Raw genomic sequence first — 25,530 nt, 5'->3', positions numbered from 1 at the left:
GGAAAACACACACAAGCATTACATATACAAATAGAAAGATTTGAATTAAATGTGCCAGAATGGCTGCCTACAAGTTATGTTTATGTAGGGGAATAGCAGGGGGAATGAGAGTGGGGCTAAAAAGGAATTTATAAATTACTAAAGAAATTATTCTAAACAAAAGTCAGGTCTGCATGAAACAATGACATTTGTGAAATATGAACATATGATCAATCCTCTGCAAATAAGGTCTTAAACAAAAGTAAACAATAAATATTTTTATATATTTAAAAAGAGAAGAAGAAATAATTCCATCTCACTTTTTTTTGTAGACATTAAACTAAGTCATATAATTTAAAAATAAGTTCATGTAACCTAAATTTTTGTGATTATGCTACTTAAAAAGTATTTGAAATGCAATGAATACTCTAAAACCCATTAAGTTTTTTTTTCTTAGTTAGAATTTTTTTTATTATGTTATGTTAATCACCATACATCATTAGTTTTTGATGTAGTGTTCCATGATTCATTGTTTGCATATAACACCCAGTGCTCCATGCAGAACGTGCCCTCCTTAATACCCATCACCAGGCTAACCCATCCTCCCACCCCCCTCCCCTCTAGAACCCTCATAAAACCCATTAAGTTCTAAAGCAAGAGAAAAACATAGAATTAAAAAAAGACAAGTATACCATGAATGTTGTGGGCTAAATATCTTACTACTTCAACACCTTGTTAGATATCCATGACACTATGATGAATTATGGAAAAGATAATGATAAAGAAACACTGACCTTTAAGGACTTGGTAACAACAGAAAGGCATTTTTTCCCAAAGTGGGAAATCATGACATACCATAAAATCATTAGTCCTACAAAAAGTTCTGCCTAAAAAGGGCTCTTTTGTCAAATAAATTTAGAAATACTGCACATATATCCCCCCACTAATGTATTCACAATATATTAACATATTAAAGTCTCTAAGAACAAAGTCTCCAAGACTTTTAAAGAATAAATCTGCTTTAATTAACAAATCCACAAAATCCTTGCCTCATATAACATGTTTTCATATTAAGAGGAATATACACTTTAGAAAATATTTCACTAAATAGGTTATTTGCTCAAAAATTCATTCAACACATACCTACTGAACACTTATAATGGGCCAGCCCCTATTCTAGGTGCTTAAGATTTCAGCAGTAAAAACAATTTCATGACCTCATTGAAATTTACCTTACAGTGGTATCACAAGTTCTACATGTTTTTTCCTATTATTTTACATGATAACATTGCCAAATGGGCATAAATATTAATACAGAAAAAAATTGAGAAAAGCAAGGAAGTACCTGCAATAATGTGTTTTGGCAGGATGGGTGAGATGAACTTAATTATTTTCTAAATAGACAGCAACTTAAAGGCCAATGGATTATAGCCAAAATATTCATTCATATGAAATGTTTAAAATAACTAAGTACTTCTACAATGGGATACTATGCAGTCATATCATTCATGTGATTAATATGGAAAACAAATTTAAAAGAACTGCAGAAGATTACGTATGTACAATATGATTTCATTTGTTTAAAAAAGGATTCTCTAGAGACAGTCTTTTAAATATAAATTTATTTGATAGGAATAGAAAATTACTGAAAAGACAAAAATTTTAACAATGGTTAGTTATCTCTAAGGAGCTAGAATAGATGGTATGAGCCTTTTTTACCTTTATGTATTAATTCATGCTTAATAAAAAAGATCATATATAACTTTTATAATGAGGTAAAACAAGGGGCACCTGGGTGGCTCAGTTGGTTAAGCATCTGCCTTTGGCTTAGGTCATGATCTCAGGGTCCTGGGATTGAGTCCCGCATCTGGCTCCTTGCTCAGGGGGAAGTCTGCTTCTCCCTTTCCCTCTGCCTCCTCCGCCCTGCTCGTGCTCTGTCTCTGTCTCTCTCTCAAATAAATAAATTAAATCTTTAAAAATTTTAAAAAATGAGGTAAAACAAATTTTAAGACTGACTGGGTAAGTATTTCCAGGCAAAGCATTAGAGCTGAAGGGAGGTGGGAGTGGTATGATTTTTTTCCTAGGTTTGAGAAAATTTAACTGAAAAAGGACAAAACATTACTCTGTAAACAGTGGTTAGGAAAATACTGCAAAATGAGGAGCTTTGGGGTGATTAGGCACTTTGAAACAAAGGATTAAAAAAAAGACTTGATTGATAGGTTTGTCTTCTGTGACTACTACAGGAAAACAAGATACCTAAGAATAAAACTAAAGCAGTTACCTCTGAAAAAAGCTGAATAAGGAGGATTTGAAGTGTTTAAGGATCACCCTCTCATTCCAAAAATTTAATGTAGCAAGTAAATACCATTTTTTTTCTGATTAGAAGTATTAAAACTGTACTTAAAATTGAAAATTACCTTCCTTATAAGGTGGTTTTCAGTATCTGCTACGTAGATGATATTATTCCTTATGGCTACACCCTGTGGTGAATTAAAAGTTGACTCTGAAAATATTCCATCTTTTCTTCCAGGGTTGGGTCCTAAAAGAAAGAAAGCCACAAGACAATTTTTTTCCACTTAAAAAGTTATCTCATAGTAAACCCCCCCAAATATTTTTTTTCCTTTATTTTCTTTTTATTGTATCTATAGGGGAAGATGGATGTCAGCTGAACCTCTTGTGGTAATCATTTTACGACATAAATAAATCAAACCAAAATAAATAAATAAAATTTGTATTTAAAGCTGGGATTTTAATATAAATAGCATGATACTTTCACCTAAAAACAATTTCCCAAGATATGTTTTTCTCAAGAGTAAGGTTTGCTAATGAAAGGGCTTACTGGATAATGGTTACTTTAGGAGTATATATCAGAAGAGAATATATTTTTTAAACTATCTTAATTATCTATTACATAGACTAGAAAGAGTTAAAAATAATTTTAATCTTTTCACATCTAGATGAATGATTTTTAACAATTTTGGAAGATATACTCCTTTGATAATACATTGAAAATTATGAACACTTTCCTTAGAAAAATATATATACCCATAAGATGTCACAAACAATTTCAAGGGGTTCCTAGATCCTGAGGGCCATTCAAGCATTTCATAGTAGTCTACGTACCCCAGGTTAAGAAACCTTCATATTTACTATTTCACTTTGCCACAAAGTTCTATAATATCCTATAGACACTTGGAGAGACAAAGAGAGATTCTGGTCTAATGGCCTACTTCTCAGCTTCTCTAATACATGCAGAGTTTCAAGGGTGGAGAGTACACGACATAAAAACATAACTGTTATTTCGATGACCAGACAATAAACCATTCAAAGCCTCTAAGTCAGCACTCCCAAACTATGCTTTGCAGAACTCTGCTGTCCTAGATGTTAGAGAAGTAGTATGATGTAGTGGCTAGGAACATGAACTCAAGAATCCAAGTGACTTAGTTTAAGCTCTACCTTTTCCTAGCTGATGATCTAAACAAGTTCTTTATATCTCAGTTTCTCTTCTGTAAAATGGAACTAATAATATACCTACCTCATAGCATTGTGAGGACTAAATTAATACAGGTAAAGTGCTTAGAATAATGCCAGGCATATATATGTTTGCTATTATTACTATTATTAATAATACTATTATTGTTGTTAATGGGAGTTCCCTATGGGAAAAAAGGGAGAGTATCATGGTCCCTTTAGATTGGAATACATTGTATAGTATAACCTCTCTTGAATATTCATGAGGTATACAAGCAGAGTAAAAGATGGAGGAGTACAGTGACACCACCACCAACAAATGTCTCTTAAACAGATCTAACCAATATTTCCTAATTGTATCTGACCATAGAATTTTTTAAAAATTATTGTAGAATAACTTTTAATTTATCACAAGATACCACTATCCCTAAAAACATGATTGGGAAAGGTAGCTTGCTGCTGGTTTTTCTGTTTAACAAAGGAAAATATTCATTTACAGCATTCTGAAAGCTATACCATTAAAAACCTTTTAACCATTTAAATCAACCTACTACAACGGGTAATTTTTAAGCAACAATTCTTAAAACTGCCTGTCATCAACCCAAACATCAAGTTGCTGAAACAAAAGAAACATAAAACACATACTCTAACAAAAACGAAAAAGAAATGTGAAAAATTCAAGAGCTAGGGGAACAATATGTAGGCATCCTAAGAATAGCACCAGGGCTTAGGAATGAGACTAGTTTATTTGCATTAGGAATGCAGATACCCCTACTTTATGTACTAATGCTGCATACGTTACTAAAGCAGGATTGCAAAGAGATGAATTACTCTTCTCTTTGACTATTACGTTACTAGATGTCAATTCAGTCTGAGTAATCAGGATTAAGAAGAATGTACTTAACAGATTTTATTGACTATGTAGATGTCAATAAGAGCCTGTTTTAGATCTAAAACCAGGGTGATAAATTTCAATTTTTAACACATTTCCTTGAGCTATTTTTTTTTTACTATAAATTATGTATCATAGTTAGAAGCAAACTTTACCTCCAATGCTGTACTGAATTTGTCCATTCTTCCAGACGACCAAAATTCTATGATGTCCAGTGTCTGCTATTACCAATCTATTAGAAACATGGTCTACTGTTACTTTGCCAGGGAACAGCAATGGTGAAGGTGGCAAAGAATCTTTATAGAGTTTTACTTCAATTTTATTATCTCTGATCTGTCCCTTGTCTTTGTAATACTTTAAAGCTATGGAAGTATATAAAAATAATTTATCTTTGTGTCCCTCTCCAATCAAAGAAAATAACATATTTCCACGGGGTCCAAGTATGACCAGAGTTGGCCAGCAGGAAATTTCTAGTTCTTGCCAAAGACTGGCATCTGCATCATTAACCACAGGGTGGGTGATGTTGTATCGAAGAACAGCGCTCTTAATGTTATCCAGGACTTTTTCATTTGGAAACTTAGCCGAGTGAACACCAACAATCAGAAGACCATCTAAATGGGAAAAATTATAAGTTAAACGTTATAAAGTATTAAAGTTTGAATGTCACCATCCACACATTAGGTTATGGGTCATTAATAAACATTTCAGAGTTTTTATTTTTTTAAAGGGCAGAACTAAAATAGTGTTTTCAACTGCATTTAAACACACGTATAAAAAAATTAACATCTAAATCTCATGACAATCTTGATAACTACATAAAAATACATATGATCAAAGTCATGTGGCTATTTCAGGACTGAACCTCTTTGTGTCCTTTATCTAGACAAATTTTTTAAAAATGCATTAACTTCTTACAGAGATATTGAAATACTGTTATTATTTCCCCACCTATTATAAGCCCCTTTGAAATTCATAGTGACTATGACTGCTTTTTGCTAGTCTTTATTGTCATATTATCCTCTTAGATTTTTCTGGCCTACCTACATTACAGATTAACAGAACAAATATAAGCAAGATGTTTCTATAATATAAGGTCTTTGATTTATTTAAAATTCCTATTATATGGTTCTTAAAACAAGCCTTAATTATAGATAACAGAACTACTAAAAACTAAGAACAACATGTTTCTTTTACCTAATCAACACAGTATGTCAAAAAGATGATACAGGGAAAAAGAAAAAGCTTTGGCTGGATTCAGAGAAAGAACTCAATATTGACTACCAAGGTAACAGAGGTAATAATGGCTATGTAAATGACAATTTCAAAAACTATGCACATCAGCATGAAGAAAGAAAACCCAAATTAGGGGATGTAATTTCCTGATAGCCCATCCTTCCATTTGTAACTATTAACTCCCAACACATACATCACACACATACACATATAGCCCCCCTAAGGACCCAGAAAAGTACACAAAAGCAGGTACATTGTTAGCAGGGGGTCAAAACTTGGAGATGCCAACCCTGAAGGGGAGTTTCCAGTTTTCTTTTCTCCTTCATGGCTTTGCACTGAAGGTGGGCCCCAGTTTGTAAGCAATGCAGGTGGCAAAAACAATGGAAACCCCTTCCTGGCCCAAGGAGCCAGGGAGACTGGAGGGTGTTGGGGAAACTCCAAGGGGAAGAGAGCCAGAGAAGGGGACTCCCCATTTCTGAGTATGAACACTCACAAGTCTTGGCTTAACTCCTAAACTATACATGTGTGAGGCAGGCCTACAACAGTACCACCAAGGCTTAAAGAACCAAGAATTGAATTGCTGAGCTGATGAAAGGAGAGCAGAGCTGACAGAAGATGAGACAGAACTTAAGAGTCTGAACCAAGAAAGTTGAATATCTATGAAAACAAGTGACAGATACCAGCACAAAATAAAGCAGAAGTATAAATTAGTAGACAAAGACTTTAAAGGAACTATAACCATGCTCCAGGAGGTAAAGAAAAACATGCTTGAAATGAATGAAATGATAGGAAATACAAACAGAAATAGAAACTATAAAAAAGAACTAAATGAAAATTTTAGAACTCAAAAATCCTATATTTAAAATAAATTCCCTGGATGAGCTCAATGGTACAAAAGAGATGACAGAGAGAAGAGTCAATAAACCTAAAAATAGCTCAATGGAAATTATCCAATATAAGGAACACAAAGAAAGAAGACTGGAAAACAAAAATGGACAGAACCTCAGGGACCTGTGGAACAGCTTAAATGATATAATGAATGTAGATTTGGAATCACAGAAGAGAACAAAGATTCGGCAGAAAAAAAATATTTGAATAATACCAAAACTTCCAAAATTCGACTGAAGATATAAATTTACAGAATTCAAGAAATTCAAGAATTCAAGAAATTCACTCCAAATAGGATAAATTAAAAGAAAATCATGTTTAGGACTCACCATAAACTCCAAAAACCAAAGATTAAAAATCAAACCCCACCAACATTTTTAAAGAAGATACACACAAAATTGACACCGATCAGTGGTTGTTTAGGCACTGGGAAGAAGGGTGGTGGGGAGGAGTGGGAAGGATTATACACTTAAAATATGTGCAGTTTACTGGGTGTCAATTATGCAACAATAAAGTTTTTCAAAAAAAAAATCATTAGCTCTGGAGTCATACTCCCTGTAATCAAATTCTGGCTTTTACCACTTGCTGAGTTACTTTGGGCAAGTTACTTAACCTCTCTGGGCATCAGTTTTCTTATTCATAAAATTGGGAAAATAATAGTAACTGCCTCATAGGTCAGTTTTGAGGATTAAAAGAGATAATCTGTATAAGACATTTAGCATAGTACCTAGTATACTGTAAAAGCTCAACGAATGTTACCTATCTTTTTTAAATTTGTAAGTACAAAGATAACCAATAAAAGAAAAATACTTTTTCTAACTAAAGCAATTAGTAAAATAAAATAGCAAAGAAAATACATCGTTTGAAGAAACACAACAAATAAAAGCTAATACATATAATGATTATCCATAATAATCATAAGTAAATACGAATGGACTTAACTATTAAAAGAAAAAAACTTGGATACATTCTGTATATCAGAAATACAACTAAAACAAAGTTAACCAGAAAAGCTAAAAATAAAGGGGTAGGCAAATGTGCACCGGGCAAACAAAAGCAATACAAGGTCATGATCCTAATATTAGACAAGGTAGATTTTAAGCCCAAAAGCATTAAACATGACATATTTTAATGCAAAAAGCATTCACAACATGGATAAAATAATAGGATAAAACAGTAATGAATATCCATGTACCAAGTAATAAAAGCAACTTAATAAAACAGAAAACACTGCTCTCAGTGTGAACCACATCAAGCCAACACAAAATAAGATAAAGCCTAATTAACATAATCAGTGAGGTAGACCTTATTGATACGTATCAAACCGTACTGTGATAATATACTTTCCTCTGAAGTATACATGGAGCATTTATAAATACTGATCACGCCAAGAAAGCATTATAAAGAATACACTCTAACCACAATACAATAAAACTGAATATTAATAACAAAAAACAAAAGGTCCTTTTTTTTTTTTTTTTAAGTAGCCTCCACACCCAGTGTAGAGCCCAATGCGGGGCTTGAACTCAAGACCAACCCTGAGATCGAGACCTGAGCTGAAATCAACAGTCAGACACTCAACCGAGCCACATATGCACCCCAAGAGGCCTTTTGTTTAGGAAAAACACACTATTTCTGTGTGTTTCTCCTTTACTCTCACAATATGACCACACTCAGAACACTTGAGACACCAGAAATATGGTTTTTTTTCCCCACATTAGGCAACTGTCTGTGACACTAAGTGGGTGTCCCATGATTCAATTCTGATTCTAACCAGAGTTAGCGCAGGCACCATAGGTTAAGGGCTCAATCCCACAAGCCTGCCACTTTAGATGCTAATCACAAGTAATAGGGCCCCAGGTTATCCTCAACTTCTGTTGGACTTGTCTACAAATGAGAGATTCCTTTGACTCTTCTCTTGGATTCAATTATTTGCTAGAACAGCTCACAAAACTCAAGGCAACAGTTAGGTTTATCAGTTTATTATAAAAAGATATGATAAAGGATACAGATGAACATCCAAATGATAGAGATGCACAGGACAGGTTGTGGGAATGGGGGTGGAGCTTCCATGCTCTCACCAAGGCCTCCACTCTCCCAGCACCCTCACGTGTTTACCAACTTGGAGGCTCTCTGAACTCCATACCTTGGAATTTTTATGAAGGCTTCATCACATAAGCATTATAGATCATTGACTCCATTTCCAGCCCCTTTCCCTCTCTGGTAAATGGGGAGTGGGACTGAAAATCCCAAGCTTCTAATCATGGCTTATTCTTTCCTTCCGGTGATCAGTTCCCAACCAGAAGCCCACCAAAGGTCACCTCAGAATAAAACACAGTTAATCTCCCAGGAAATTCCACAGGATTCAGGAATGCTGTCAAGAATTGGGGTCAAAAACCAAACATTAAAACAAATGATGCCCTAGTGCTCTTATCACTTAGGAAGTCATAAGAATTTCAGGACCTCTGTGCCAGGAACCCAGGGCAGAAACCAATATATATATTTTCTACCATCTCACACCTTTCCACTAAGAAATTTAAAAACTCTCTATCAACTTGACAGAAAGGTGAAACAGAAGTCAAAATTACAGAATTTCTAAAAAATGATAATGAAAATACTAGAAGAAAATTCATAGTCTTCAATTCAGAGCCTTAAATATTTATATCAAAAATTAAAATAGATAACTACCCTGCTATAAAAATCTAGGAAAACACACAAAAGACCTCGAATAACCAAAGTAGTCTTGAAAAAGAAAAACAGGGGTGCCTAGGTGGCTCAGTTGGTTAAGCATCTGCCTTCAGTTCAGGTCATGATCCCGGGGTCCTGGGATTGAGCCTCACATCAGGCTCTCTGCTCAGTGGGGAGCCTGCTTCTCCATCTCCCTCTGCCTGCTGCTCTGCCTACTTGTGCTTGCTCTCTGTCAAATAAATAAATAAAATCTTAAAAAAAAAACTAAACTGGAGGTATCACAATTCCAGACTTCAAGTTATACTACAAAGTGGTAGCAATTAAAACAGTATGGTACTGGCATAAAAACAGACACAAAGACCAATGGAATAAAAAACCCAGAAATAAACCCATAATTACATGGTTAATTAATCTTCGACAAAGGAGGAATGAATTGACAATGGGAAAAAGACAGTGTCTTCAACAAATGGTGTTGGGAAAACTGGACAGCTACCTGCAAAAGAATGAAAGTGGACCAATTTCTTTCACCATACACAAAAATAAACTCAAAATGGATTAAAGACCTAAATGTGAGATCTGAAACCATAAAAATCCTTGAAGAGAACATAGGCAGTAATTTCTCTAACATCAGCCATAGCAATGTTTTACTAGATATGTCTCCTGAGGCAAGAGAAATAAAAGCAAAAACAAACTACTGGGTCAACATCAAAATAAAAAGTTTCTGCACAGCAAAGGAAACAATCAACAAAACTAAAAGGCAACCTGCCGAATGGGAGAAGGTATTTGCAATGACACATCCGATAGAGTTAGTATCCAAAATATATAAAGAACAGATACAACTCAACACCCGAAAAGCAAACAGCCCAATTTAAAAGTGGGCAGAAGATATGAACATTTTTCCAAAGAAGACACCAGATGGCTAACAGACACATGAAAAGATGCTCAACATCACTCATCATCAGCAAAATGCAAATCAAAACCTCAATGAGGTATCACCTCACACCTGCCAGAATGACTAAAATCAAAAACACAAGAAACAAATGTTGGTGAGGATGTGGAGAAAAAGGAACCCTCTTGCACTGTTGGTGGGAATGCAAACTGGTGCAGCCACCATGGAAAACAGTATGGAGGTTCCTCAAAAAATTAAAAATAGAACTACCCTACAATCCAGTAATCACATTACTTGGTATTTACCCAAAAAATACAAAAACACTAATTCAAAGGGATACATGCATTCCTATATTTATTGCAGCATTATTTACAATAGCCAAACTATGGAAGCAGCCCAAGTGTCCATCCATAAATGAACAGATAAACGTGTGGGACAAAGGACGTTAAAAAAAAAAAAGTAACACACACACACACACACACACACAATGCAATATTATTCAGCCATAAAAAAGAATGAAATCTTAACATTTGCAACAACATGGATAGAGAGTATAATGCTAAGTGAAATAAGTCAGAGAAAGACAAATACCATATAATCTCACTCATATGTGGAAGTTAAGAAACAAATGAGTAAAGGGGGGAAAAAAAGAGAAGCAAACCAAGAAATAGATTCGTAACAATAGAGAACAAATTGATGGTTATCAGAGGGGAGGTGGGTGGGGAGATGGGTGAAATAGGTGATGGGGATTAAAGAGTACACTTATGATGAAAATTAAAAAAAATAAAAATCTAGGAAAACAAAATAAATCAAAAGCACAGAGAAAGAAATGAAAATAAAACCAGGAATTAATGAGGTACAAAACAAAATCCAACATCTATTCCTGATTAAGAATAATAAATAAAGAGAAACACAAAATAGGAATTGTTGGATTTTTTCTTTCCAGAGGAGAGGGTAAACTTATTGACATTTATTGATACAACTGGTATGTCTGATCTAAATTCTTTCATATTTTCCTCTATTGTAATTTCCGTATATATTATATTTGTCTGGGTTTCTCTATATGGTGTGTCCTTTTTTGTAAGAAAAGTTTCTTTGGGTATAAAGAAGATGTGATATATATATATACACACATATATGTATACATATTATCCAGTCATAAAAATGAATGAAATCTTGCCATTTGCAACAACATGGATGGAGCTACAGAGTACAATGTTAAGTGAAATAAGTTAGAGAAAGACAAACACCACATGATCTCACTCATATGTGGAATTTTAAGAAACAAACGAGCAAAGGAAAAAAGAGAGAAAGAGACAAACCAAGAAACAGACTCTTAACTACAGAGAACAAACTGACGGTTACCAGAGGGGAAGAGAGTGGGGGGATGGATGAAATAGGGAAGGGGGATTAAGAGTATACTTGTCATGATGAGCACTAGGTATAGAATTTTTGAAACATTATATTGTACACCTGAAACTAATGTAACACTGTATCTTAACTATACTGTAATTAAAATAAAAACTTAAAAAAAATGTCCTTTGGATTTTAGGAAGGTTTGTATTTTTATTCCAGTGGTTACCTTTGTAATAATTACTTTTTATCATTTTACAAAGTATTAATCCCCATTTTTCATAATCTTTTATTATCTGGTCATTTTTTAAAATAATTTATTTATTTATTTATTTGAAAGAGAGCGCGCGAACATGCAGGGGGAGGAACAGAAGGGGGGAGGGAGGGGGAGGGAGAGGGAGAGGGAGAGAGAGAGGGAGAGAGAGGGAGAGAGAAGGAGAGAGAGGGAGAGAGAGGGAGAGAGGGAGAGAGGGAGAGAGGGAGAGAGGGGGGGAGAGGGGGGGAGAGAGGGGGAGGGGGGAGAGAGGGGGAGGGGGGGAGAGAGAGAGAGAGAGAGAGAGAGAGAATTTCAAGGAGACTCTATGCTGAGTGTGGAGCCCGATGCCAGGCTTGATCTCACAACCCTGAGATCCTGACCTGAGCAGAAGCCCAAGAGTCAGACACAACCGACTGAGACATCCAGGCACCCCTGGTTACTCATTTTTAAATGGCATCCTTTAATTCCCACCTATTACCTATACAATAATCAATAGTTTTCTGTTTTCCATTCTCTCCCTTTTTCCCTTTCTTTAGTTGTATTCTTTCTACCTCTATATGATTTTACATTATTCTTCTACCCACAGGTGACAGGGTTATATTTTATCAATTTAGCTAAAGTGGAACTATTTCCCAGTACTCTATTCCCTGCCCAGTTCTTATCCTCTACTGTAAGAGATATTTTGTGAGCGAACCGGAAGGTGCAAAGGCGGCGGCAGCCATATTCTCTTTTCCTTGGAAGACTGGTGCAGGGCCCCGCGTGATAGCGTATCTCACACACTCTGTAGCTTATCTGCTGTCTCACCTTGCTGGCTGGCCGGTTGTGCGTGAGCAGCTAAGCCCCATAGCTGTACCACAGGTCCTGCCAGATCTCCTCCCTCAGCTTCTCCAACTCCTGGGTCAGACGAGTGTATAACTCCACAACAAAGAACACCAACTTACTCTGTTGGTCACCTCACTATTTAGGTTGGAAGTCTGCATGGGTTCCAGTTCATGCCTGCAGGTGGCAGTTTCCTTTTGCTCTCCCTTACTTCATTTCCATCTTTCGTTTTCAACTGCCTGACCTGCTGACTTCAAGTTGAGGCGCCAGATACACAAGTTAACCGTCATAAGCAGACTAGATAAGCAGCTCCCACAACCATATAAGGTCAAGTGCCTATAATAAACTCTTTATTATTTCTCATCATAAGTACACATATGAAATCTTCAGCCATACATCTGGCAGTTTCCTTAGTCACCCCTGGTTAGAAGAAGCCATCTATCTCTCAAGTAGATTGACCAGAAAGTGCATCTATTCACAGGTGATTCTCTGAGTTCTTGGGACATTCAAAACTGGTTTTCTATATCCCTGACTGACTCTTTAAAGATAGCTGGTTAGCTATAATATCCTTGGTTTGTAGTTTCTCTATATAAGATTCTTAAAAATGTACTGTTGCTTTGCTTTGTATGTTTTTTGTGTAAAGTCTGTCCTGTCTAATCTACATGCTTCTGAAAGTCATCATTTTTCCTGGAGGTCCTGAAGATATTTTTTAAACATCTTTAAAGTGTAATAGTTTAAAACAGGATACTTCTTGGGCTGTTGCTCTGTGTCAATTTTCCCTGGTATCTGGTAGTGCCTTTCAATATGCAGACTCAAGGTTTCTTTTATTTTCAGAGCATTTTTTGGATTCTAATTTTACATGTTAGTTTTGGTCAGTTGTTTTGATTTTTGTCTTCAGCCTCCAAGCAGTCTTATGTTGGACCTTTTCTGCCTTTCTATTCAATCATTTCCTTTGTTTTTACTTCTTTTTAGCTTATTTTCATTCTCTAAGTTTGTTCTACCCCCGCTTTACTTCAGTGCCATTACATTTTTATATGAATTTACTGCCCCTTAGGCACCTTGTAATTTAGTCTATTTCTAACATAATTCTGATATTTTTCTTATTACTTTGCTGAGTTCAATTACCATTCATTTCTTACATCTTTGGGGCATTTCCATTCTTAGCTTTTGAATTTCTGATTCAAGATCCTTTTTCATTATTCCTAAATGCCGTTTGAGGATCTACGTATCTATCCATCTATAATTCAATATGGATTGTGTTGCAGTTTTTGTCAATTTTGTGATCATTTTTAAGAATGTTCATCAGCATTTCAACTCTGAATCACATTTTCAGCTTTTTACAGTTTTATGTGGATGTGATCTGCTTTTTAATATTACCATCCATTTTGTGGACAGGGCTACTAGGTGGAGAGCGTGCTTTTCCAATAGTTCCCTTTTTCTGTGCAGTTTCATTTTTGGATAGCATTGTTGGAAGGAGGCACTGATGTGTACTTTTTTTTTTTTTTTCCTGCAAGATCCTTAACTTTTCCCTCTTATTTTTTTTAAGTAGACTATCTTCAAAGGAAACTACACCTCTATACCTGATTCCCTCCAAGAAGCAATGCTTCTCTCAGACTTCTGTTCTTAGTCCCACACTCTTTCAAGAGCTGGTGCTATGATCCAAACCTGTGTTCGGTATTTGGCACTGAGTGTTGGAGTTTCTCTTTCTACTGGTAAGGTGGTCACTCTGTGCCTCGCCCAAGACCTGTGAACCACTCTCCCTTTTCTCATGGAGTCTTGTAAGCCTCTCCCATTCCTGTTCCAGCACCTGCAGGCTTGCAAGAAGAGGACCTTTAATGGAATTCAGTTTATTTCTCAACTTACAGGTAATTTGAAGACCATGATATTCTCTGTCTCCTAGTATTGCTGAATGAATGATCAAGTGTGGTTTTAGTTACTCTCCTTTTTGTTTTTACGTTTGAGGAAGAGGAAAAGATAAATGAGGAGATTCAAAATCAGGTGGCCTTAATTCTCCAAACCCAGAAATAGGAGAGATAGATTCCTGTTTTTAACATGTTATATTGAGATATAATTTACTTAGAAAAGTTTGTCCCTCAATACTTTGTTAACTGATTAAATATAACTAAATCCTAAAACCAGCCTCTTAACGGAGAAAAATGAGAAGTATTTCCAATAAGATAAGAACAAGGCAAAGGTGCCCACTGTCTCTACTACTACCGAATAATTAACTGGGAGGGGATTTTTAGCCAACAAAATTAGATAAATCAATTACAGAAATAAGATTTGGAAAATTTCTTTGCAGATAATATACCATGTTAGGGAAACCACAGAGAAACAATTATAAAACCAAACCAAGTAATAAAAGTTCAGGAAGCAGAATACAAAATTAACAGATAAAAATCAATAGTTTTTATATACCTATACAATAACCAGCTAGAGTATATAATGGTAGACAAAACTCCAGTTAAAATAAATACCCACAAATAAATGAAAAGATTTTCAACCACATTCTAAAATGCAATTTAAAACTACATCAAGGGGCACCTGGCTGACTCAGAACAGCATGCAACTTTTGATCTCAGGATCTTAAGTTTGAGTCCCATGTTGGGTGTAGCGCTTACTTAAAAAATAATACTGCACCAAGATACCATTTCTCACCTATTTAATCAGTACAAATTAAAAAACATGTCAATACATTTTACTGGAGCAGCAGTGGGGAAAGAAGCACCTTCATACTCTCTTAGCAGGAACACAAACTAGTACAACCCTCCTGGTGCAGAATATGGCAATACCTAACAAAACTATACTTATATGTATTTAACTTTGACCCAGCAATCCTCCTTCTGGGAACTTACCCTTAAGATATGCCACCAGCAATATAAAAACATATTCACAGAGTTAGTAACTGTTTGTAACTGCTAAGTATTGAAAACAACCTAAAGGCTGAAAGATAGGCTAGGACAGTGACTGAATTATTATCAATTACACACACACACACACACACACAGAATGGGGTGCTGTGTAGTATTAAAAATAATCAGGAAGTTCTCTATATGGAGTGGCTACCAGGATACACTGCTACATTAAAAAAGCAAAATGCACAAAAACGTCTAGAATAGGTCACCAGTAATATTTTTTTAAAAAAGAGAAAATAGAAAGAATGGAAGAATGGGATGGAAAGAATGGGAAGACAGAAACAGGGAGAAGAGATAGGTAGATAGAACTATACTTTCTGTATAGTTCTGACTTTCAGAACCATGGTTAAATTTTATAGCCTCAAAAACAAACAAAACCAACTAAAAATACAAACAAATGAATCTAACTGTACTTCAAATGAATAACATAACCTCATAGGGAGTGAGGAGGACTAGCCTAAGTAAATTTCGAGTTAGTTGAGAGGGACTAGAAGCAAAGACACCGCAGTAGCAATGAGCACAGGTAGTGCCCAGATCTTGGTTTCTCAAAACCATTGCCAAGGGGCGCCTGGGTGGCTCAGTTGGTTAAGCGACTGCCTTCGGCTCAGGTCATGATCCTGGAGTCCCAGGATCGAGTCCCACATCGGGCTCCCTGCTCAGCAGGGAGTCTGCTTCTCCCCTGACCCTCCCCCCTCTCATGCTGTCTCTCATTCTCTCTCTCTCAAATAAATAAATAAAATCTTTAAAAAAAAAAAAAAAAAAAAAAACCATTGCCAATATTCAATACTATAAGGAATCAGAACTCCCTGAAGAAATGGCTGATTCGGGGAAGGGGCTGGGAAAGTACAAGAGGAACCCTTAAATATTTTGTTGTGCCGAGTGAGGAAGTGCTCAAAGAATGATAAGGACATGTCAAAAGGACACGGGTGATAGCCTGAAGAGAATTCCATTCGTCAAACAGGGACAATATGAACATCTAAATAATGATGGTAATGATTATAACCCAATGAATTAAATAAGAATTCATTAGTCAAATCTCTACATATTTTACATGTGTAATATACATACACACTATATATATATATATATATATATATATATATATATATATATATATATATATAGCATAACATACATTACATCAAAATATACATACATGTATTCTTTCTGGTGAATATACCCAACACTTCTTTGAAGAAGTAAAGATTAGGGAGAGATGGGAACCCTGAGAAAGTGTTAACTAGGTGAAGAGCATAAGGAAGGAGATTCAGGGAGAGAAAACAACACACGTAAAACAGTGCTTGAAAGATAGAAGAGACTGAAGAGAGTAAAGTGACTAAGGGTAGAGAACGAAAGAGAGCATGGGACAAAACGAGAATAAACCTATAGATAGGATCGACCTTGTAAGTCATTTAAAGGATGTTTTAGATTGTTATCCTTAGGAGCAATGGCAGTCATATGGAGAATGAAGTGCAAGTCTCAAAGACCATTTAAACTAAACTCACGACCTTCCTCTCCAAAGCTGTCCTTTCTATAGTGTGTCCTTTCACTGAATGGCACCAGCATCTGTCCAATTAATTATACAAGCTAAAAACCTACCTAGGATATCTCTGTAATAACCAAAGAGCCCTCTCTCATCATCCATATTTAATCCATGACCAAATCCTATTAATCTTATCCCTCTATAACTAGTTTCAAGCTATTATCATGTCCCATCCGGAGCACAAGAGTCTTGTCACAGATCTCTCACATCCATTCCTGAACACTAATTAGTTACCCACCCAGGAGTGGGACTAATCTTTAAATAAACACAAATCTCATCATGTCACTCTCCTCCAGAAAACCTTTCATTGTCCTTTGTATGAAAACCAAATTTCATCTCCCCGGTAAGTTTTCCACTCCTTCTCCCCCTCCCCTCAGGGTGTTATAGCAACCTGGCCTTCCTTCAGTTCCTCCAGAATATCATTACTCCTCTTGCTTTGATGTCTTAACACACAATACTCCGTAAGCCTGGAATGTTCTTCACCCTCTCTCACGTAGCAAAGCCACACTTTTCTTCTAGATAGCAAGCTCAATTTTTACTCTTAAGAAAGCTTTAAATTCCTCCAGATTAAACTCCATTATTTGTTTTCATAGCACCCCATAATTTTCCTTCTTAGCACTAATCAGAAATTATAAAACTATTTGTGAGTATTTGATTATAAGTCTTGCCCCTGTTAACAAGACTATAATTCATATTAACTATTTAGAGATCATGCATGTTTTATTATTCACTAGCACAGTGCTCAGTACATAGTAGGAAATAAAACGATGAATAGATGGGACATGAACCCTGAAGAAATTTATATATTTAGACACTATATAAACCATAGCATATGGTCTAAATAGAATATCTATATTAATCTACAAAGACCACTGCTAAGTAACGATGCCTCACATTTTTTCAGTGTCAATAATCTTAGAGATTTTTTAAAAAATATTTTGCTTTTTCTGTTAATCATACACAATAAAAAACAATGTAAAAGATTCTTCATTTTATGAATCTTCTGCCAGCACAGGGATCAAAACTACTCCATTAAAATAAAATATGGAAGGAAAGGAAGGTGAGGGAGATGGAGGAGGGAAGAGAGGGAGGGAAGAGGGAAGGAGAAGCCATATAAAAATAACTGCTTCTAAAATATTAGTAATAAAATAACTTCAAAAAAATCATTTTAAAAGCTTCAAAGGTCTTATTTTTCAGACACATATAGAATTGTACTAGACTATAATTGTATATAGCAATATATATGACATTATTATATTTACATAATACATAGTAGCACAGTTTAATCACAAACACTGTAATAACCTAGTTAAATGCAAGGATTAAAAACAGTTGAGTTTTACATGTTACAAAATTGTAAATGGAGACATTTTGAGAGCTAAACGACAAGGATGACACTTTACTAGGCAAAAAACGATAAGGGTATTCCAGCAGAGTGAACACTAAGTGTCAGGGCCTTAAAGCACGAACAACCGAAGAACCATGACACTGAAGAACTAAAGGCAGGCCAGGGAGGCTAGAACACCCTGAGGGAAGAAGAGTAGGGTGGGGACAGGTAGGATTTTAGGTTTCATACTAAAAGCAATGGAAACATGAACTGAAAAGATCAAAATCACCGAACACTAAAGCACAGAGCTGATACAAATTTGAAAATTTTTTTTAGAATTTCAAAAACTAATGCTGCCCTGTGTCTCTCTTGAAACATCCTAGAAGTTTGCCATAAATTGACCAATATTTCCATCACACTTCATTTTTTAAAAACAGAATAATATATGGACTGCTGCAAAAAGAAAATATAAAGTGTGTGCAGAGAAGAGTTAACATAGCATGCCTGACTGGTATTCTTTCGAAGGCCTGCTTATAAGGCTGGCCCTTGCCTGGATTTCAGGAGGGTGCCTGCCATTCCCAGAACGAGTAAGAGTGTCTCGCTATGCCTAAACTGGCCGTACAAATAATATGGTTTATGCTGAACACTTGCTTTCTTTCTGGGACTCTAGAATTTTCCTACATGCTGCCAGGCAGAAGCTGCCTATTTGGCCAGCTCCCAATAAAAACCTTGGTTGCTGAGTCTCTAATGAGAGGCCCTGGTAGGTAACATCTCAAATGTGCTCTAACAACTCCTTGCTGGGGAATTAAGTTGTCTTGTATGACTCCACTAAGAGAGGAGGAAGCCTGTGTTTTGATTCCTCTGGACTTAGCCTCACCAGAGCACCTTTTCCCTTTGCTGCTTTCACTCTGTATCCTTTAGCTGTAACAAATGACAGCTGTGAGTCCTCCTAAATAATTATGGAACCTGGTGATGGTATTGGGAACCCTGACACACCATCAAATTATATATGGAGTCACTGAAAGGTTTAGTTTCATTATAAAATTAGAACTCCATTCTTCTAATTTTTAATAAAGTATAAAACAGAAAAGTAGTGTCTACTACATAATGAGAACACCAGCATTTACCCAGTAGTACCCTGGCATTTAGGTTGGTAAGTTTGATTTAATTATGCATCAACATATACCTAGCAGTCACATTTAAAAATATGTCAAATGTTCCTAATATTCTTTTTTTTATGAAACAAGAACACTTTTCCTGAATAGCCATTGTGCTAAATTTGGGTATTATATAACATATCATTAATGCATCCAGCATAAAAAGGCAAAAAAATTTTATAAACTCTCAAGCAGAAACAGAAAAAAAAAAACCCAAAACATGAGATACCTACCAGTTTCATGTGAACATGTGCTAAATCATTATGAACTAATAACAAGCTTAGAGTGCAGCTATGTTCGTAAACGTCTGAAGATCAAAACCACCCATTACTGTTAAATATCTTTTTACTTTAGACTCGGGCATTTATAATGCCTCATGCTATTGTGAAAATGATACTGGTCACCATTACAAACTTGATTTTAAAAGCCGTTTTACAGAGGAAGGAGACTGGGTATTAATTTGGACCCTTTTCAGGCTGTTTTTTGAATAAGCACTTCCTCACTTAGCTGAGCATTTCTGGCTTACTGATGAAATGAACTGAATATTCCATGGAATTTAAAATAGGCTGCTGAATGTCACTTCAAGAACTATTAGCATTGCTGCAAATATGTTCAGAAACATAGCAGATAGTAATGAGACAAGATACACCGCTGTAAGAAAGCAAATTAATTTAGTGACAGCTTATTGAAGTTCCATGTGATAATCTCTGGGTACACCTGCTTTTGTGATTATGAACTGAATGTATATTTTGAGCAATATAAAAATATTTTGAAGTTACCAGCATTTTCATAAAGCAGCATATTACTAAAGTACTATTTCTTTGAAATTATAGTGTTGGGATCTTCAAGTATTTTTACTTCTCAGAAGTGTATTTGTATGTAAAAAGTTTTTATTTTGTGTCAATGTGCTATAAAAATGATGCTTTCAGTAAACCGATAAAGAAGTTACACGCACCCATTCCAAGAAGTTCTTGAATTTGCTTCAGGTGTGGGGTAACCAACTAAGGTAACCAAATACACTCTTTTAGGGATTATCTTAAGTTAACTTTGGCATTCTTAACCCAGTCTTTCATCCTCCTATCAAACAAACAAGGACGCCTGCGTGGTTCAGGCCCTTAAGCAGTTAAGGATCTGCCTTGGGCTCAGGTCATGGTCCCAGGGTCCTGGGATCCAGCCCCACATCGGGCTCCCTGCTCAGTGGGGAGCCTGCTTCTCCCTCTGCCTGCCGCTCCCCCGTTTGTGTACATGCGCGCGCTCTCTCTCTCTGGCAAATAAAATCTTTTAAACAAAAAAATAAATAAAAAGCAACCTTAAACATCTCTGTATCTTCAGTGGAAGACAAAGGCTAAGCTATTAAGAATGTTAATTCTTTTTTTTTTTTTTTAAATATTTTATTTATTTATTCATGAGAGACAGAGAGGCAGAGGGAGAAGCAGGCTCCCAAGGAGCAGGGAACCCGATGCGGGACTCAGATCCCGCATAATAATAGTAATAAATACTTAATAACAAAACTTTTCACAACTGGTCTGAACCTAACCCACCTTCCCCTCCATTCATCTCTCCCAGAAGCCCCCACACTCCTGCCACATTAAACTACCGGCCTCTCCCCACGAAGCTCACTCTTCCATGCTCCCCGCGTATCCCCTGCCACTCCCTCAGCCAGCTTCCTCCTGCCCGCTTTGCATCTGCAGCTGTACTCCCGCTTATTTTTCAAGCTCCAGCTTAACTGTCTTCCCCCCTGAGGTATCTTTTCCAAGCTTCTAGGCGAAGTGAATTACTCCTTTCCTCAGGTTCCATGATGCTTTTTATTTAACTGTTACATATGTCCTCAGCAGCTAGCAGACTACCCTGCATATACTACATGTTCAATAAATACACTTACACTTACGTGAGCTTGACCAAGACACAGAGGCACCCAAAACTAGCAGATAATGAGATACTCTTATTTCTTAAATCAATACAAATTTTTGAAAACATGATTTAGCTACCAGGAATACCTGAGTTCTTCATAAATCTCACCGACTGGCAATTTCAAGATACGATGTTTTACAACTTATAAGCATCCGAGGTTTCCCTTGCAGTGAAGACTTTAATCTATCCTTTTTTAAAATCACTTTTTTAAAACTAAGTTATCTTTCAATTCTGTACTATAGTCTCACTTTTACTCTAAGATCAGTGACCCTCTCTCCTTTATATCACTTCAACTGTGGAGCTTCAATTAATTTAAGCCGAATTATTATTTTTTTTCAAAGATTTTATTTATTTGACAGAGAGACACAGCGAGAGAGGGAACACAAGCAGGGGAAGTGGGAGAGGGAGAAGCAGGTCTCCCGCTGAGAAAGGAGCCCGATGTGGGGCTCAATCCCAGGACCCTGGGATCCTGACCTAACCCAAAGGCAGATGCTTAACGACTGAGCCACCCAGGCGCCCCAATTTAAGCCTAATTAAATGGAACCTTTAATTAGTTGCACTCACCCCATATGTTCTCTTTTTTAGAAAGAAGTAGAGAAAAAAGATCTGAAAAAATGTCAAAGTTCTAAAGCAAATACTAAGTATAATCTCCTACATCTTCAGAATTTGTAATACCATAAAAGAGGATTTCCTAGTGTGCTTTGGAAAACATTAACCTTTATAAATCGTTTTTTAATAACGCAGGGTCAAAGAAAAAGTATCTGCTATAATATTTGGCATTCCACTGTAATTCATGTCATCTGAAATTAAAGGAAGTCTAATCACATTTCCTAATAAGAACTTTAAACCTTTATATCTTAGTGAGAAGAATATAAGATTAGAGTCACAAGTTTCATTTTCTCATAGGACAAATTTAAGTCTAAATATACAAAATGAACTTTTAAAAATACTTGATCATAAAAAAGTAAATCATGTCCTTAACCTCAGAGGAAAAAAATATACTAAATGCTGGTTCTTTAGGAAGGCAAACCATTATCACTAAACTTAACTCTTCATGAGAAGGTACGTGGGGTCCTTAAATCATGTATTAGAAATTACTTTTAGAATCATTGAAGTCTTGCCAAATGTTCATTTTCCAATGAGCAAATGAGTCAGCTACTCCCCCAGTGCCTATGCCAGGACAGTCTGTTAGAAACCAATTAAAGGGCAGATACCTTTATCAGAGTATGTGTGTTCTAATGCATGAAGATCAGGCAATAGATGAATACAGTTTATGCAGCAGTAGGTGAAGAAATCAAGGATGACTACTTTTCCACACAGATCCTTGTAGACAGAAATAGGCTCTTCTGTGTTCAGCCATTCTAATCCTGAAATTTACACAAAATAGATTATCATGATTAAAGGAAAAGGCAGAGATAATTTATCTAAAATTTTCCATTAAAATGTAAACCATTATTTCTAAGGAAGGGATGAGGGGGTGGGGTAAGATGGGAAAGATGCTATTATGCAGCAGTATGCAAATATAGTAAGAAAAAGCTACTAAACTCTTTCAGAAATAGAATAGTCTGTGTGAAAGAAAGCAAGACCGACACATTTAGGTAAAAACGAGAGTAAATATCAAATATTAAGAGGACCTAAGTACACAATCAGGTTCAAATGAGCTTTTGAGAATGAAGCAATCTTAAGAATAGCGAGACAGGACTAAATTCAAAACGGAGCAAGGTGTGAAAATATAAACATACAAAATGCCCAAGCCAATTTCATAAGAACTAAAGTGCTCTGGATTTGAATGAGACCTTAAATACAAAATATTTTAAATGCAAAGTTAAGCAAAATACACTTATAGATTTCATGGAAGCAACATTAATATTGATGAAGAAAGTGTTCCCTTCCCTCCAAAGAAAAATGGAATCTCATTAATCTGTACTTTTATAAATCAGAATTTATAATTACTTGAGCATGACTTACAAAGCATGACTTACAATTTTAACTATGCACTATAAAGACTTTGTTAAATATTAAAAGTACAGCATCTCTACTTATCCAATTTAGAAAAACAAAGATAATGAGTTTATTGTTTATAAGTAAATGCAGCCACTAACACTATTAATTACATCTCGAAGCAGGTATTCAGAAATATTTTATAGAAACTGAAAGCCAAAGTTGGGTGGAATTAAGTGAATAACAACAGCTAATGACTAATAACAGTAACTGGAGTGACTCAATTAAAATTCTAAAAAACAAATAAATAATCTGCAAATCAAACTAGCCTTTTCGCCTTAGTTAGTCCAACCTAGTGAGGTTTTAGGGTAGAGAAAGCTCTTAATGATGCATTTTAATAAAGGGTTAATTGTATACCAGATCAAATAAACATATAAAACTTCAAACTTATGTATGTTTCATAAGTTTGATAATTTGTATGTTGTATGTTCAATAAGTTTCATCTTAATTGCAAAATATTTATGAATCAGTCTTTTAAATTTATTTTCTGTAAATAGTCAAGAGTGACTTAGATTGGAGGGTTAAGAAAGTACTATTACACGTCAGTTATTGTGCTTACCAGGCTTAATAATAAATTTTACAGTAACAATAATTACAATATAATTTAAAAAAACTGTCAACATTTATTGAGCTGTCCTATGAACTAAGAACTTTAGATATATTACCTCTAATCCACATAATTAACCTGAAAGCTAAATACTGGTTTTATTTTATGAGGGAGTAAAGTAAGGCTTGGAGAAATCAAGAAACTTGCTCAAAATGATGCAATTAACAAATGAAATAACTCAGATTTAATCCCAAATCTGTCTGAATCCATCCGTTACACCACAGTTTCCCATAAACACATCTCTTTTAAGAAATGAACAAAGCATGCTGTTTCTGAGATAAGTTATGTTTATGACTTCTTGATTATAGCTTACTGATAAAGAAACCAAGAAAACCTGTTATCTAGTATTCTGAGCTCAATAATCTGATCCCGCAGAAAATTTGACTAGGTCACATATGAAGCCTGAATATTTTGTTATTTATGAGTCACTAAGGTCAAATCTCATGGTAATAAAATACACCCACTGTAAATATAAACACGACTAGAAAATAAAAACACAGGCCCAAAACGCAGCTGGTGGCCTGCTTGTTTATAACACTATACTATGTACCTACTTACAAAGTTTTTTAAAAATATACATATGTATCTAATCTCTTAAAGTTCTTTTGATGGGAGAAGCAGTCATGAACCCAATTCTTCCCTAATAACTCCACAATATTTCATATTCAGCAGAGGATTAGTAATGGAAAAAAAAATAAGCATTTTTGAAGGTGGGAGCAAAAGGCTTGAAAAGACACATGACTCTTGTCAAAGGCAAGGTTCTGATGTATCTCCCATGAGATACTGAACCCTGCCATATCCAACCAATTAACTATACATGTGGTTTCAGTGTCACGCCAGGAGACATGCCAACACCAACAAAACAATGCCAGTCCCAACCAAAGAAGGGAAAGTACGGTTTCATTTATCACAGCAAGATGTGCTTCCCAAATAGCCCTACTGGGAATATCTGTTCCCCGGTGTTCCAAACACTCACAGAGCTGGGATTCAAACCCTGGAGATGGGCCGTAATTGATTCAGGTTTTAAAAATTACAGATTTCAAGCCTTTGAACACCTAAGTGTGGCACAGCTAAGATACCTGCCAATCTGGGGTCTGCATAATCCGGCTCTGGCAGTTATGAGTTGTGAAGCGTTGAGGAAATTACTTAGCCTTCTTGTGCCTCAGTTTCCTCAACTATAAAACAGGTCTTTAAGCGGTCTCAACGAGTTGTAGGATTAACTAAAATAGTCCCCTGACGCGTTTACAACTGTGTGTGGCCCAGAAGGGATCAATAAATGTTAGCATTATGCGCAGTGGATGACAGTGACGATGCTGGGCAACCACACTGAAAGGAGAGGGTGGCACGGACACTTCAATCCTTGCCAACCGGGGCCACTAAACATTCATGGAATGTCTACTTAGTTCACACTAGGCCCCCGCAGGGACGGACTCGAGATACAGAGGCGAATGTGCACGTCTCCGCGCTCCAGAAAACCACCCTTTTCCGCCGCTTGGGGACCCAGGGAAGCCGCAGAGCTGGCGAACCGCCCGGGCGCGGTCGCACAACCCCGCCTCGCCCCCCGCTTCAGGGAAGGGCGTCGTCCCCGAGGAAGGGGAGGT

General features: G+C 36.0%; 1 protein-coding gene across 1 annotated transcript in view; it reads right to left on the bottom strand.

Moving 5' to 3' along the window:
- Positions 1 to 25,530, bottom strand: part of NHLRC2 (NHL repeat containing 2) — a 59,708-nt gene that overhangs the window by 33,577 nt on the left and 601 nt on the right. Inside the window, exons 2-4 of the mRNA XM_027596349.2 lie at positions 22,536 to 22,688; positions 4,498 to 4,953; positions 2,397 to 2,518 (exon numbers count right to left, since the gene is read on the bottom strand). Coding sequence (XP_027452150.1) covers positions 2,397 to 2,518; positions 4,498 to 4,953; positions 22,536 to 22,688 — 731 coding nt within the window. The remainder of the gene's footprint in view (positions 1 to 2,396; positions 2,519 to 4,497; positions 4,954 to 22,535; positions 22,689 to 25,530) is intronic.

The sequence above is a fragment of the Zalophus californianus genome, chromosome 15 (assembly GCF_009762305.2).
Source record: "Zalophus californianus isolate mZalCal1 chromosome 15, mZalCal1.pri.v2, whole genome shotgun sequence".
In the NCBI taxonomy this organism is placed as follows: domain Eukaryota; kingdom Metazoa; phylum Chordata; class Mammalia; order Carnivora; family Otariidae; genus Zalophus; species Zalophus californianus.
Note: the sequence above shows the minus strand (reverse complement) of the source record. Positions and strands in the feature narration are given on the sequence as shown.